Consider the following 16,826-nt stretch of genomic DNA (forward strand, 5'->3'; position numbering starts at 1 on the left):
ATGTCTTGGTTGTGGGCTCCTGGCAGGCAGCAGGCCTCCTGATGGGCAGATGGATGACTCTGTGCCCTGCAGGAGTGAGTTGTCAACCCCACTGATGCATTGCTTCCTCTTGGTGGCAGTGGTCTTGATATTTCTGCCTTTGGTCTACATAGCCTAGTTTCTGCTGCCACTGGAGTAGGCTTCTTCTCATGTGATGTCAGGGCCTTGACCTGTTCTCCAGCTGAACAGCTGCAGGTTTTGAAGAGTAGTAGTACTGTTTGTTGCTAGAAGTGACAAGCTGTCAACTCCTCTTCCATGAGTATTGGGGTCTTTGTCCTTCATTGCCTTCTCTGTCTGTTCCCTTTCCATGATGCTGGAGGCCTCTTTGTGCTTTAAGCTCATGAAGTCCTAATGCTCAGATGCGTCTGAGCCTAGCCAGCACCACTTACAGCTCCATTATTTGGTTACTGACAGAACCCACTGAGAGACATCTCTCACACTGCAAGCACTTTCCCACTTCGCTGTGTTTGGCAGGAATGTGCAGGCTGCAGTCCACCCAAAGGCAGACCAGGACCTGGATGGAAACCTCGGGACCTAAATATGGGACCTAACAGTGAAGAAGTGGAAAGAAGGGTGATACCCTCCCCTGTGCAGCAACTAGCTTCTTCACTGTTCAGACAGCTGTTGGCTTTTTTACCTTCCTCTGTAGTGGGGAGGCATGATGCTCTACCTCAGATCTCGTAAGTGTATAATAAGAATCTTTTACAGAAGCAGGATGTTGGCTCCTGTGGTTTCCCTTGCTTTATCTGTGGCAGGTTAGTGCGTTACATCTTTTGTTGTGTCAGGACTGATCATAGAATCATAGAAATAGGGTTGGAAGGGAACTTGTCGATCTTCAAGTCTGACCCCCTGCCTGGGAAGCAGAAAAACTGAGCTCAAATGACTCCAGCCAGGTAGGCATCAAGCGTCTTAGAATCCCTGGGTAGGAGCCAGGACCACTTCCCTTGGAAGTTGGTTCCAGATCCTAGCCTCCGTAACTGTGAAGTAGCTCTTACGGATGTCTAATCTAAACCTACTCTCCAACAATTTATGTCTGTTATACCTTGTTATGCCAGGGGGCGCTAGGGGAAACAAGGTCTCTCCCAAACCCTTCTGGTCCCCCCTAGTGAGTTTATAGACAGTCACCAGGTCCCCCCTCAGCCTTCTCTTGTGAAGGCTGAACAGCAGCTCCTCCCTGCCCCATGCCTGGCGCCCCACACTGCATTTTTTTGCAGGAACCATGGGAAGAGAAATATAAATTTTCTACATTTTCTTTAGGGGCCCTGTGGGCTGGATAGAATGGCCTTGCTGGCTGGATTCGGCCCGTAGGCCATATTTTGTCCACCCCTGGTCTAAAGCTTTTAAGCATGTGCTCTTGGTATGTCTCTATACGTAGTCGATAACTTGTAAACCAGTAAAGATATGTAACTTACTGTTTTTACTTGTATACTATATATCCAACCCCCTTTAGCCCTCCAGTATTGGGGTGCATGCCATAAATAGGGAAGCTGATTTTGCTTGGCTGGAATAAATGGATGGAGACATTGCTCTAGTGGCTGCCAAAATGGCTTCTGCTTCTGTTTGGCCCAGCAGGCTGCTCATAGTTGCTGAGGAATTGGCATTAGCTGCTACCAGTTTCTTTGGAGGTTAATAGAGGATTACCATTATAGCTTGTGCCTGAAACAGCAAGTGAGCTGCTGCATGTAGTCAGCCATAATTCTGGAAAATTATTTTTTTCTCTCCCTTTATCCTGCCTTCCAAAAAACAAGGTGCATGTCTTATTTGGAGGCTGTGGCATATAAGAATTTGCCTCTTCCCTGCCGCCTCCTGTCCCAGGATACTGTAATGCTGTATTACCTCTCTCTTTTGTGCAACGTTATGTTAATAAAGAAAAGTACCTCCCCTTCCCACTCTTTTTTTTAAAGATGCAAGTAAAGATAAATGTTTACTTCAGTAAGATCCAATAGCAATTTTTTAACAGTACAGTTAGTGCAGCTTTATAATATCAGATATTAACAAATTACCACTGTTTTTTTTTCTAAGAATCATTACAATACTTTGGTTTATTAAGAGATTTTAAACATTAAGTTGATTGCAAGTTACACATCTTTCTGTATCTTTGCAGCTTGCTCAGTTTTTTTCCATTTGTCTTTCCATCTTAGTTGTACACAGCCACTGCTGTATAACTCATTTCACTTAACTACACAAAACAAAATATTCTCACTTTGATTTGTTACATTTCTTTATAGATTATCACCCTCTTTTGCTTGTTTGCTCATTTTTATTATTGATCTTAAGATATTTTTTCTCTTTCAGTCTGTTATGTTTCTTTATGTATTTTCACTTTATTTTTCTCATTACTTCTGTCTTTTGTCCTCTTAAGATATTTTTTATTTCATTTTCTATTTCCCAGTCTTTATTTCTTCTTTCTTAATTATTCTTCCCTTTTTTTCTCATTCCTTTCCCCAGCAGGATTCTGTGTCTAATGCTCCTCATCCAACCTCACTAGTCAAGTTGTAATAGTTGAATTACAGCTCAAGTGGCTTGAGATTTAACAAGAGATTGGTGCTGCTAATCCTCTATAAATTGGAAGTAGTAGCACAAATTCTTTTAAATGTAGAATTGCTTTAGCTGTAATGTTTGAGGGCACATCTCTTAATAGCTGTCAGAAGAGCACACAATTTTTTTCTGCCTGTATTTATTAGGAAGGGTACAGACTCAGTACACCTGCCTTGAATGTAACTAGTAGAAATCATTGGATTGTTGTGGTAGCTCTGAGAGCCATTTCAAAAGTACATTTTAAAAATTGTTTGTGTAAGTAATCTTCATTTATTACTAAAGGTGCACTGATATTTTTGCAGTGATATATTAGTCCATATCAGATCAGCACCAATAAAAGAAAAATTGACATTATTGGCAATTGGCTTTTTTTGGTTGGTATAGCTGATAATATCACCTATAAATGCTGTGTGCATATGTGTAGTCACAGCATGCACATGTCTGGGAATGCAACCAGGCAGCTTGGAGAGCAGCATCCAGCTAGTAAGTCTCTGGGGGAGGTGTGGGTGAGGAAAGGGCATGGGGGGTGGGGGCAGACTGAGGCCCCCACAGTGAGGGAGGGAGTGGGGCTGGGGCAGGAACAGGTGCTGCCCAACTGTACCAGGGTGAGATGCAGGATGGAGCCACTGGCACTCATCCAGGGTGCATGGGGTGGGGTCAGCTCTCTGCTGCTGCACACACCGTAGAGGGAGGCGTGGGGGGCATGTGCATACTGGATTTGTGCGTAGGGCAAGGGTGGACGGACTGCTGCGGGCTCAGGGCTGGGGATTGCGCTGGTCTCTTCCTGGCGGGCTGGGCCGGGGTTGCATTTTTGGAGCTGGGAGTGTTGGCTACAGGGTGGGATACAGACACCCCATAATTTGCCATAGCCGCTCATCCCAGCACCACCTGCCCTGCCCCAAATGTAGCCTCTGCCCAGCCCCCATCTCTGGGGAGAGGCCGGCACAGCCCCTGAGTTCCCCAGCAGGCAGCCCAGCCTCACCCCGCACGCACATCATTGGGGGGGGGGGGGAGGACATGCTCCCTGTGCCTCTCTTGGGGTGTATGCAGTGGCCTGGGGAGCTTCCCCCCTGTACCTCCCAGATGAGGTGTCCGCATCTCTAGCCCTGCCCTGGCTGGGTAGTGCCTGCTTCTGCCTCATTACCATTTCCTCCTTTACTCTGGGGATCTGGATCTGCCCCCACCACTCCTCTTCCCTTCCCCACGCCCCTTCCTCCCACAGACTTACCAGCCACATGCTTCTCTCCAAGATGCCTGGCTGCATATCGGCTATTGGATCAGTATCAGCCAATATGGCTGGTTAATAACCAGCCAATATGGCTGGTTAATAACCAGCCATTGGTATTGGCCAAAAAAATCTTTATCAGCGCACCCCTATTTATTACACCATCCTGGAGAAATTAGTGTAAATCCACATGAAAGAGGGAGGGAGGACTGGAAAGCATTGCTGTTGTCATTGAATCCATTTCTAATGCTAATTTTACCTGTTACCTGTAAAAAAAACAAAACAAAACAAAACAAAAAAAACCACACAAAAAAAATGGGCAGGATGTGCATGCGTGTGTGTGTGTGTGTGTGTATACATGAAAATGTCTAGGTGTGCAGTAATAGTGTAGACTTATTTGTATAATAATTCCAGTGAATACAGCTGGCATTGTCAGTCTTTTATTACAGGTGTGTTGCAAAAAACCCAAACTAATTATCTTTAAATGAAGACAGTTAGGATGTATATAGGTCTAGGGGTTTAGAATGGAAAGCTAATAGTGGTTTGCAGAAAGATATTCCATCAGTCTGAAGCCTAAAATGTAGTAGCAAAAAACTGATTGGTTACTTGTAAATTTCTTAACAATCACTGAAAGTGAGTCATGGTCAGTTCTGAAAATTCTTAAGGTAGCTTTTGATTGTCTGCTCCCCATTGTTCAGAATGAAGTTTAAATTTGAATGGGAAGCTTTTCCAGGGCCATTTCCAGATTTTTGGTTTACACTAGAGATTTTCAAACTGGTGATCTGTGCAAAATTGTGACATCTACGTGTGGTCCATTGGTCCAGTAAAATTGGGAACCACTTGTTTACATTGTACTAAGGACAGTTCTCCTTCAAGGCTCTTTAAAAACTGTTTAACTAAACTGGTTTACTGTTTAACTAACTGGTTTACTGTTTAACTAAAACCAGTTTTAGCTTTTTATGATAGAATTATTAAGGATGGGACTGTTCCTTTTGGTTATATCAGAAACGTGAAATTTATTCTTTTATATTTATACTTTAAGAGGATATTCAGTGTTACATGATTCTTCACAGATTTTGTAAGTGTTTCCTGTCATTAATATTGCCAAGAGAAGAAAATGAAGTTCAAAAAGAACAGGAGTTGACAAATTTTTTTGATGAGACAGTCTAAAAATACTAAGGTTGATTTTTTAAGTCTCATTAATGATTTCTTGTTCCAATTTCCTAGACAAATGCGTTGCTTTAAACTTGTTATTTTCTATAACAAAGCAGTTGTCAGAAATTTTTGGGGACCCTGTTTCTGTTGCACAGTTTAGTCTGTCTTGAAATTATTTAGATAGCATTACATTGTTCAGGCAGCCATATCAGTTGTCTGGTGTTGTGCTGTATTTTTCAACTCCTGCGTGTTTTACAAAGTCGCTTGGGTACTTGGCTTCAATCTCACAGATTTCGCATCCTACAGGGACCAGGATTCATTAATCACACATAGGATCTTGGGATAGGAGAGGCTACCCTTGCAGAACCATACTTAGAGAAAGTGAGGAGAATGGCCGGTGCAGTGGCTTGACTGCCTCTTAGGAAACCTATTTTCAGGAGCAACCTCTGGGATCCTTCTCAGGTTAGTGGGAGATAGGAATATGACAAAAAATTTGTTGTCAGTCACTGGCTGGAAGAACAGTGCATACTGTACTCAGTAATATTCTGAATTCAGATGCAGATATGTATCATGCTTGGGATTTAAAGTTGAAAAACCTTGTCTGTCCTACACTAAAAATGAGACTTAAACTTTCTGCATTTTGGGATCAGCTCTTTCTACTGTTCACCTTTCTTCAATTTTTCATAGGTGGGAAGGGACAGTGAGGGACAGCTGATCCTCTAAGGCTGGGGACCTTCCTGTGGCAAAAGTCATTAAAAATGTGAGTCACTAAAAAGCAACAATGACTTTTTGACAAGGACCATCTACAGAAATTTTTAACTTTGGGTGATAGCTGCTTCTACACTGAAACTGCTTCACATGGGAATTTTCTGTCTTGCACGTCCTTATTTTAGCTTTTGTTTGTGCTCAAATTGTACCTTTTATTTTTATTTGGCCTTCCCCTTCTTTCCTCCCTGCCTTCTTCACAATCTCTTATAACCCAAACATTTTTAGATACTTTTAAGTTTTAGGCTCTTTTTTTGCTTTTGTTATTTTTCAGTTATTGGTCTTGATGATATTATGGATGAAGAAGGGGTTAAAGAACGTGGTAATGATACCATTGATGAAGATGAGCTAATTTTACCTAACAGGAATTTGAGGAAACGGTTGGAAGAAACTTCAGTGAGATCACCAAGAAAGTCACCACGTTTAATGGCACAAGGTGATAATTCAGATAATATTCAAATTTGTACATTGTAGGGATATTTGTTTACAATTTCAGTCTCTTTTTAAACATTAGGGAAATGTTAACTAGTATGACATATAATAAAAATCCTCAAACTGGAACTATTTTACAGCAGTAATGTTGTAAATATTTAATGATTTAAAAGCAATTAGAAATGACCAATTGCTAGCAGCCTGTAATCTCCCAGTAACTCGGTTATTCAGATTATTTTATTGAAGAAAGTGATATTGGGATTAATTTGACCCAAGTTAGGCAGTCAGAAAAATACAATCTCTAGAATTGTGAAATACTCATTAGTAGAATTATTGAAGGTAAAATATTGACTTCATTGGAGTTTTCAGACCAATTTAGTGTAAATATTTCTTCATTGAAGTACTAAAAAAATTGTGCAGAGTTTGGTTTTCTCCTGTAAAACCATTAAGTAACTTGGTGTTAGAGCTCTTAAAGAGAGTCATATTTGAGGCAAGTAAAGTTTCATTTTTAAACTGTCTGTGAGATTGGTAAAGGCATGTTCAACAGCAGATTAAAATAATTTTTCATAACTTGGTTTAATAGCCAATAAGGATAGTAGAGGTCTTTATATTCAGTCTTTATGATGCTTTTTTTTCTTTGTTGGGTTTTAATTTTTTTGTTATAGAGTTTAAATTAGGTTATCATGTTAATAATTTGAATTTGTAGAAGTCTTTCACCCAAAGATCTTAGATTTCAACATGGTTTACAGGCACTAAGGCGTGGGCAGACATAATGCTTAGAGCATTTTAAATACACTTGTAACCCCAAGAGTTTACATGTACAAGCCACTTAAGAGCAGTTTAAAATTCCTGGATCGTTCCAAAAGCACACTGGGGTATTCAAGTACTATTTTGAGCTAGTCATCCGTGAACCAGTTCAGTGTTATGTGCCACTGCTTTCCAACACTTTCTCTGCAAACTATTTAATCAGTTCCACCTTCCCGCTATGGACCCTGTAGCTGTGGGGTCCCAGGTTCATTTGGGGTGGGGATGGGACTGCAGGGATTTCCAGATGCTGTGGGTGGGGTGTGGGGGGAGCTTTGTGACCCTGTTGTGATGATTGAGGAGTTGTGCCTGTAACTGTAAATGCTTGTTGATTTCTGGGTGTTGGGGGGGATTAACAGGGCAATTGCACAGTGGGCACTTAATAGAACAGAATGACTGTCAATTCCATGCTCAATAAGAAGTGAATTAGCCCATTAATAGTTGGTTGCTATCTGTGCTGCATTCTTGCAGCCAGCCCTGCCCCACAGGTTCTACCCGGCATGTGCATCTCTATGAAATTGCTGCCAATGCAAGGTACTCAAGCAGAGTTCTAGGGAAAGTCCCTTTAAAGCTACAGTGTGAGACGGAGACTGAGAAGTCTCAAAGCAATCGGTACCTGGAATGAAGAAGCGGGGCACGCACCCCCCCCCTCCAAACTCCTCCCCCCACTTCCACACATGCACTGTGGATGTCAACCCCACTCTGGATACCATCACCCAGAGGTTGGTAGTATGAAAGCAAGTAGAGACATGGACTAGGCATGCAGGGAAATTGAGGCATGGACCGTGGGTTGGGTGGGAAAGAAACAGTGACAGCTGAGTAGCAGAGGGTAAAATGTCCTTCCCAAAAACCAGGGCAGGGGTTGGAAAAGTTGGAGAATTTTTGGGGTCCCCTGGTGCCCTCACTGCTCTAGGGACCAGGAGCAGGGGACCACACAGCTCCCTCAGCACCTGGCTATCCTTCCAGTCCAGCTCTCCAGCTCAAATGAACCTGGGATCTGCAGCTGCAGGGTGTTGAAATTTGACAGATGGTTTTCAGGACAGGGTTGAAAAGCTGTGGAGTTTCTGGGGAAGGGGGCAGAGCACCCAGTCTCCCAAGGAGCCGTAAGTAGGGGGCTATACAGCACCACTAAGCACCTGTCTATCCCTCCACTAACACCCTCTGCCCCAAATCAGCTTTGGATCCTACTGCCTAGGGTCTGTAGCAGGGAGCTGAAATTTAGAAAACATTTTCCAGTGCAGATCTTACAAAAATCAGTTTGTAGGATGTTGGGACAGGATGATGTAGACCACACCATCCCCAGGTACCACAAGCAAGGGCCCCATAGTCCCTCAGCTTCTGGAAGTCTTTCCATCCACCACCATGCCTCTGCCCCAAATGAGCCTGGGGCCTTGTCAAGTGGGGTCCATTTCCTGTTAAGGATCCAGGCTCTTCCCTCCCATATAGATCTGTGCACCCAGTGAACCACACTTATTTTGGTAAATTATTACAGTGTTCTTTACTAACCTCAATCAGGTTTTTTTTATGTTCCCACTTTTCAAAAACATTTAGATAAAAATTGCACTTGGGGATAATCGTATATCATCGTCTTTCTTGATATCTAGCCAATCCAGGCTTTCTTCTCTTCAAACGGAATCCTAGGGAAACTCTGGGCACTGACCCCTAGGAGCCATCATGTTCTAGGTATTCTGCTGTTCTGCGGTGGTGTTTCATTAGCAGTGCAATCCCTAAAAGATGACAGTTTGGTTTGTGTGGACACTTCTGTCCAGAGGCGGTTATAAACTGGTTTCCAACCAGAGACATTCTTGAAATGGTTCAAGCGTTATGTCTGTCGGCACCCTATTAATCTTCCTAGTGTTTTTGTCAGGTAGCGATTTGCTTTAGTAATTTTTTTCTCTTACATTTACATATTTTTGAAAGGAAAGATATACTATTGGGAAGCCAAATAGAAGTTATAGGTTAAATGAGAAACTTGGCTACGGTCTGGGAGAGTCTTTTTTTTTGATTGGAGTAATAAAATACTTTGTTTCTCAACTTGTAAAGGTATTGGAGTTCATATTAGCTGTTTAGAGGATGTTGAACAGAATGGGTGTTTATAAAGATGTCAGATTTCATATATTAAGAATCCCCCAAATGTATGCAAGCTAAACTGCCTATTATGTGGGGTTTGTACTGATATTTTTTTTGTATGTTGCTTATTTCATGTAGAAGATAAGACAGCAATTAAGAAATGGCCTTCCTATCTCAGGTGTTGTAGTGTTTAAAGCTGTTTTGGTTTCTCATTTGCTACCCAGAACTTGCATGGCCATTACAATATGCAATCTTAATATCTGATTTCAAATAGTGTCAATGGGAAATAGGAAGGCAAATTGGTGGTTTTAAATTTTAGATGACCTTTTTGAGATCAGTAACTAGATAAAGACATATCGTCTTGGTGTTTAATGAGCCAAATGTTGAGTTACCATATTTACCCAAAACCAAAATTACTTCATATTTAAGATGATCTCCCAGTAATTAAGTTCTAGATGTGGAAAATTTATAATTTGTTATAACTTTCCATGTACAGAATCTAATTTTGGAGGGTTGTTTAAATTTGTGTTCCTCCCTTCCCCCACTGCAGTGGGGCAAGCAGCAGCAATGGGCAGGTGGTGAAGGGCCAGTGGTGATTGAATAAGTGTCTTGCCTCTTGCCCCTTGTTGTCTGTTCCTCACCACCACCATTTCCCCCACTAGTGCCTGCTCCCCCCACCACTGGTGCTTGCATGCTCCATGTCTGTCCCCCCCTTGTGGTGCCTGCCCTTGCCACCTGCCTCCCTCTGCAGCGCCTGTGTGCTCCTTGCCATGTCTCTTACCACCTGCCTCCTTCTGTGATGTCTGCACCCCCTGGCACCTGTTCCCGTCACCATTTGCCTTCCCTGCTGGCTCTCTGCTGATGCTTACCTTCTTGTCACATTTCTGGTTCTGGCTGGGGCCCTGCTCTGGCATAGAGTACACGCTGGCTGTAGCCCCCACCCAGATGTGCAGCAGCAGGTCTAGAGGGCGGCAACCCTACGTTGGAGCCAGGACCAGAGATGCTGCTACTGCTGCTGCCACTGCCCTGCCTTTGCTGCCTAACCAGTTGGGGGCTGGAGATGGCATATGGGCTGTGCTCTGTCCTTAGTGGGGGTAGGATAGTAAGCAGCAGCAGCATGGGGGAGCAGCATTGCTGCCATAGGATGGTAAGCAGCATCAGAGGGGGGAGGCAGGGAGCAGAGGCTGCTGTGGGCATGTTGTGGCTGGTGGGGGAAGCTCCAACTCCAACTCCTGGATCAGGTTCGGAGTTGTGTCCCTCCCCTCTCCCCCGTTTACACTCGGATCAGAGACGAGTGCCTTCCCCCTGCCCCCCTCCATGCTGAAAGGGGGAAAAACCTTGTCATGGATGCAGTTAAATATAGTACTTCTGCTATAATCTAGTTTTATTTGTGCAAAAAGAGGACTGAAGCATAGCTAAGAGATTTTCTTTTTCCTTTAATAGAGCCAGTGCGAAGTTTGCGGCAAAGCACTATAGCCAAGCGTTCAAACATTGCACCTCTTGCTAATACCAAGAAAACAGCTATAAAATGTGGATCTGCCCAAAAGGGAGGACTGAAGCCACAAGACAAAGGTCAAACTAAAGAGGCAGAAGTTGATACACCACTAAAGCTAGAACATTCTAAAGAGATTAGGCGTAGTGGTAGACGATCTGGACAGTCAGAGACATCAACTTCTCCACATAGTTCAGAATGGTCCACTTGTCATGAAAAGATGGATGAAGTAAAACCTGAAGCTGCCAAGCAGGAAAAAGTGGATGAAACATCCCATGACCTAAGTGGTTCTCATTTTTTGGACAGGTGTTCTTCTGGAGAAACAAAGAGCAAACCGGAAAGTATTAATACTGAATTTGGGAATGCTGGACCAGGTTTTTCAACCTCTGCAAATAATGAAGCTGATAAAGTTAAAAATGAAATAAAGGAACCTAAGGATGATAAGGTAGTTTCTGAAACCTCTTCTGAAAAAGTAACTGAATACAAAGCAGAGGAAATGGAGGGAAAAAATAAAGAAAAGGACCAAAGCAAAATAACTGGAATAGCTAAAGCTCTGTCTGGTACAGTGGCTTGTGTGAATCCAAGTGAAATGCATGAGACCCTTTCAATTACAGCCAGCTGTGGAGAGAAGCGGATTGAATGTAGATTAGGTTCACAAACTGATGTAGAAATCGCTGGTAAAAATGTAATGTCATTAAAAGAATGTAAAACACAGTCTGTAGAAGACCCTAAAGAGACAGACAAAAATATTAATTCTAGCAAATACTGGGAAACTACAGAATATCATAAAACAGACTTGAAAAATGAAGATGCTGCTTCTGCTGAGCAGGGAAATAGTGTTACAGAAAGCAGCATTCATGATCATACAAACCAAAATGTACAGCAGCAGATCAGCAATATTAAAGTGGAAAGCCATGAGACATCAAAGATTCAGGATGATAGGAAGTTGATTAACATTTCATCAAAATGTCAAAAAAATATAAAGCCAAAACACAATAAATCTTTGGTACAATCTAAACAGCTTTTGGCTGCAGGAGCTCAACAAAAATCAGTTGCAAGACAAGAAATGCATTCAAAAACAAGAGTTGGTACTAACGTTCCAGGTTTTACCACATCTTTGGTAAGCCTGAAACGGAATGCAGATGAGCCAGAAAGTCACCCAATTAAAATGAGGAAAAAACAAGCTGATAAGGATGCAAAAACACAAAGCTGTGCATCAGGAGTCGCAACAAAGAAACAGATGCCTGCATTGGTGAAAAAAGTGCCACGAATCCCAAACCTTGTTCAGGCGCAAAAATCATCAACTCACCGAGTTAGTGACAGGTCTCCTACTCATCAGAGTTTTTCAAAAGAAATCCCTCATGCTGTCTCATCTGTGCACTCATTGTCTGGGCATTTGCTATATCTCAACCAGAAACAAGCACAAAAACATCAACTTGCAACTGCACTTAAAACAAATAGTTCTATAAAGGAAGAGAGTGAGACAAAAGATCCTACTGGTACAGAACATTTAAAGGAGGATGAAAGAGAAAAACTGAAATTTAAAAAAATTGAGAAGAATCTTCAACCTCGTCAGAGAAGAAGCAGTAAAAGCCTTTCACTTGATGAACCCCCATTATTCATTCCAGATAACATCTCTACTGTCAAACGGGAAGGCTCAGAACATCTCTCTTCAAGCGAAAGTAAATATGCTTGGGTTCCCAGCAAGCAGTGCGGCTTTTGCAGAAAGCCGCATGGCAACAGGTGTGTGTGGTTTTGTGTATGCCAAGTTAATTTGTTTCAATATATCAATATTCACTTTTGTTAATAAGTTTCTGCTGTTCCTTACATCTTTGGTCAGCTTCCTCAAATCAGACAAAAAGGTGCACAACACCTTCTAATAGAAATTGCTCTCACACTATGAACATCCACCTCTATACTGTCATGCTTTTTCTTCAGATTTTAAAATGAAAGATAAATAGAGAAGAAGCTGGCTTAGTATAAAGGAATGTATCCTAATTATTATTTGAATGTCCTAGTTTATAGGTGTATGCTTCTGCTATGCTGTGTTGTTATGGTAGATGCATCTTAATACTTAAGCTGCTTCTTAGAAAATGTCAGACTAAAGCATCTGTGTTCCAGTAAGACTTGTAATATTTGTTTTGCCTAACAGCTGTTTAAAGTAAATGTTTCGTGTTAAAGAGTCTGCCATCAGCTGAAGAATTGAACAATCTAAGGGTGTTTTTCTTTTATTATACGTAACCAACATGATTATTATAACTAAAAGATGAGAGAGAATATTTTTCTGTATTTTTTTTTTCAGGTTACTTTATGTATTAGTCAGTATTCTCATTTCTGTGAGTCCTTCATCAATGAGGGAGATGAGAACATTGAAAAAAGAAAAGGGAATAAAAAATAGGAGAAACCTACAAAATTATCATGGAACTTTCACACAGGTGTATTGTCTAATTATGTCTAACTTTAAAAAAACCCCGTTTACATCTAAAATTGTGTCCTTCAGTGTCTGTCAACTTTTTTAGACTTGAGGAACCCCTTTTTATACTCAAGGCACCCTTTTGAAAAATGCCTGCTCTTAATTCTCATTCATTTCTGATTACAGAAATATAACAGAAATTCTTCTGTAGCAGTGAATTCTTTGCAACAAGTCAGAATATTATTAACACTGAATTCCTATTTGAAATCTCTGGATTGATCTTGTGACTAAAGTTTGTACATCTAACAGTGCTAATATAGCATGGCACCCCAAAGCACCCTTGAAAGGTTCTCAAGGTACCCCAGGGTGCCTTTGACACACTGGTTGAGACCTACTGCTCATTTTCAGCATTTTGTTTGTTGAGTAAAAAAGGTAGCTAATGAGATAGATATAGTAATAGTTCAAGAGTAGGAGCTGGTTTTGCTCTTTTTCAGTTAAATCTCTGCAGGAAAAAGAAGTTTTTTTCCTAATTTTAAAAGTAGTTCTGCTTGTCTGCCCTTTGAACCAGAGGCAGCATGAAGAGCTGTCACTACATTTCAGATACATTTCTAACCAGTTTTGATCTGTTCACTTAATATAAATTCATATTACTATTAGTCTTCTAAACACACTGTAGAAATTTCCTTATCCAACTGTAATAAGGAACATATGATTTTGCTAGGGCATGTAGATTCTTCATTTGCCTCTGAGTCCATCAATTTTTAGAATTTCAAATTCTCTATTCACATGGTTGTGAAGGAAATGTTTAACTATCTATTAGTACAGCAACTGTAAAATACTTTGTATGGAGAAGATGCGATATATTATACAAATGAAAACTTGAAATACTGACTGTACAATGTATGCTTGGACAGAATGCCTGGTTGGCAGGACACTGTCATTTTAAACTAAAAAAAAATCCTTATTGTTAAATGTCTACAGTGCTAATTTTTGTTCAGATAACCATTTTAATATTTGTATCTTCTATTTACTTCATCACTGTATTCAATGACCATAGATTCCCAGTTTCTCTTGCTATATTATCAGGTCCTTATTAGTACTCTGCCATGCTGATACTGAGATTTGCATATATTTAAGTGGAATGTTCAAATCCAATCAAACTATTTTACATCAAACATTTTTTGCTAATATTTCTATAAACATTTGGTTTTGTAAAACATTTCTGATGCAAAATGTATGCTTTAGGTCTAAACTGTAAGAATTGAAATGTGTCTTTCTTTGAGTTTGTTTTGTTTTGCCTTTTTGTGAATGTAAAAATATTTTTTTGTATTTTATGTTTGTACATTGAGAAACCTTGTTTTATAATTTAAGTGAAGAAGTTCAGTTGTGAATATAGAAATAGACTAGGGTCGGGATCCCACGCTGCCTTTAGGATGTCTAGGTCTTTCCTTCTGCTAGCCTCTATAGTGTATGTCTAGTGTTTCACATTTTCATTTTTTACTGAGTTTCACTGATAAATTACCTGATTTTTTGTTTTTTGTTTTGTGTTTTTTTAATTGAAGTTGTTCAGTTTTTACTGATTTGCACGCATTTCTCATGCACCCCTGGGACCTGTGCAGTGACAGGAGCTGCCATCCCCTCCCTGAACAAGCTGCAGCTCTGTCCCCCACCCTGGTTTGGCAGTGCCTGCGATGGCGGGCACAGGGGTCCTGGGGGCTCCATCCTGTCTGGCCTGGCGGCACAGCTGAGGCTGGCCCCACCCCGGCCCCCTGGCTCTGGGTCCCCCAGGTGGTGCAGGGCTAGGATCAGGGCTGGTGCTAGGCAGCCAGGGCCAGTGCCTGGCTGGAGGGAGGTGGGTTTCCTCTTCCCCTCCCCCTCAAAAATTTTTATTTTCTCCAATTTAAACCAGTTTTTCTTCCTTTTATCCCGATTTCAACCTGTTTTTTATGTTTGGAAGATATATTCTGAAAAATTCCCACAATTATTCTTTGAAACTAAAAACTGAAAATGCAGAACACTATAGATAGATAGATATCTCTATCTTGATTCAGGAATTTGCCAAGGGTGACTGATAGTTTTCTTGTTTCCTTAGTGAATATACCAGCACCTCTGATCCTATTTCCCTCTGTAAGGATGCATAATTCTCTCATTTTGGCTGTGGGTAATTTCAAAGGGGAGGTATCTAGTTGGAACAGGGGTGGGTAAAATACGGCCTGCGGGTCAGATGTGGCCCACCAGCCCATTCTATCTGGCCCACAGGGCCCCTAAAAAATTTAGAAAATTAATATTTATCTGCCCCTGGCTACCTGTCATGTGACCCTCAATGATTTGCAAAACTCAGTATGCGCCTTTTGCCTGAAATAATTGTCTGCCCCTGAGTTGGAATCCATCTCATATAGAGGGGCGCTGTGAAGCTGAATCAGTGTCAGTTGTAGACTTTTCACATATATTACATCTATTGTGCAATTAACTGATTAATTGCACAATAAATTGCAAAGTAATTATCACACCAAGGGCACTCTCTTTGACTCATTCTTAACTTTGAGGCCCCAGGGCACAGTAGCAGTAGATGCCCCTGCTTCCTTTCTTGAACCAGTCTTCAAGGCTGCTTCTTTAAGAAGCATTCAGCACCTCTTTGTGAAAGCCAGAGTTTAAACATGATCAAGTAACATGCTTCGTCTGACACAGAGAGAGTTTGGGGAGGGAATTTGTTCAGAAAGCTTCTGGCAGGACTAGCCCATACACAAAAGCACTTTATAAGGTCCCTGAAGAGTTTGAGCCTGCATGCTACTCCAGACTTGATAGAAATCAACTCAAAACAGGCTGTTTCACTGCACTGAGGAATTCACACATGGAAGTTGTGGGTAACAGCTCCTTTACTGTGTGGAGCCTAGCTGACTTCATTTCTAGCACAGCTCAAGAGAGGATTGATGGCCCCTGCCAGCAGGTCTCTTAACTCTCTTTGCTGGCAAGCACTGGCAGAGCAAGTTCTCAAGATGTTTTTTTTTTCCCTTTTCAATACCTTGGCCTCTGAATGTGAAGCAGGTCACATGGTACAACAGTTTCCATCAAGTGATATTAAACCTGTTGCTTGATGGAAATAACATTTGCCAGGGACATTAGACAGCAGCACTAATTTCAGTAAGAGGTGTTGGATGAGGATTGCCAGCCCATTTTTTCTCAGTATCCTTCTACTTTGGAACTAGCCTCTGAAAATGGGAGACATGTTTTTTTAGATTCTCAGCCAGAGAGGGTTTGAGCCCACATTTCTCACTTGCCAGGGAAGTGCCCCAGCCTGTCGTTCTGGGGTGGGTAGGGCTGAAAATGCCTCTATTCCTCCTACTGATGCTGAGACACTGGGTGTAAGGTCATGCAACACTTCTTTCCCTGGCTGCTGGGCAAAAGCTGAAGTGAGGGGAGGGTGGGGAGGGAAAACACCTGGATGGACGACTTGTCTTACCACTACTTTTTTCATTGGGCATGAGCTCAGTTACTTCCATAATTTTTCTTTGTATAAGGAACTGGGGACTTTCACAGAGTTTATGCACTTCTCAGATGTCATTGGATTAAAACTGATTTTAGGTGGAAATAGGTGTTTCCTCTGGTTTACCTCTAAGCTTGCACTGTAGCCCAGATGATATCAGCAGTCCCTCAATTTGATCTCTACCGTGGCTCCTGGATGGGTCCTGAGTCCAATCCTTGAGCCACAGATCTGTCTGCAGAAGTTGCAAGTCTTTCCACAGGGATGTGGAGGCCATAGGCTAGCATTTCTCTTCTATTCTTCCTCCATTCTCTGTTCTGTGCTTCCAGGGCAAGGCACTTTACCTCAAAATGAGCTGTCACTTGGTTGAGGTTGTGGCTCCATTGGAGTTGATAGACTGCCAGCTCCTCCC

The 16,826-nt window shown here is 41.7% G+C and overlaps 1 protein-coding gene across 9 annotated transcripts in view; it reads left to right on the top strand.

Annotated features, from left to right (window-relative positions):
* Positions 1 to 16,826, top strand: part of PHF3 (PHD finger protein 3) — a 98,975-nt gene that overhangs the window by 34,767 nt on the left and 47,382 nt on the right. For 3 of the 9 annotated variants that reach the window (XM_090034518.1, XM_090034542.1, XM_090034523.1), the window contains 2 exons: positions 5,997 to 6,158; positions 10,472 to 12,263. The exons of 1 other annotated variant lie outside the window; for it this stretch is intronic. In XM_090034518.1, coding sequence (XP_089890644.1) covers positions 5,997 to 6,158; positions 10,472 to 12,263 — 1,954 coding nt within the window. Of the gene's footprint in view, positions 1 to 5,263; positions 5,420 to 5,644; positions 5,718 to 5,996; positions 6,159 to 10,471; positions 12,264 to 16,826 lie in introns of all 9 variants that reach the window. 5 more of the 9 variants (XM_090034527.1, XM_090034550.1, XM_090034529.1 and 2 more) reach the window with 4 other exon arrangements.

This window comes from Crocodylus siamensis, chromosome 1, assembly GCF_052110815.1.
Source record: "Crocodylus siamensis isolate JL-2025a chromosome 1, ASM5211081v1, whole genome shotgun sequence".
In the NCBI taxonomy this organism is placed as follows: Eukaryota; Metazoa; Chordata; order Crocodylia; family Crocodylidae; genus Crocodylus; species Crocodylus siamensis.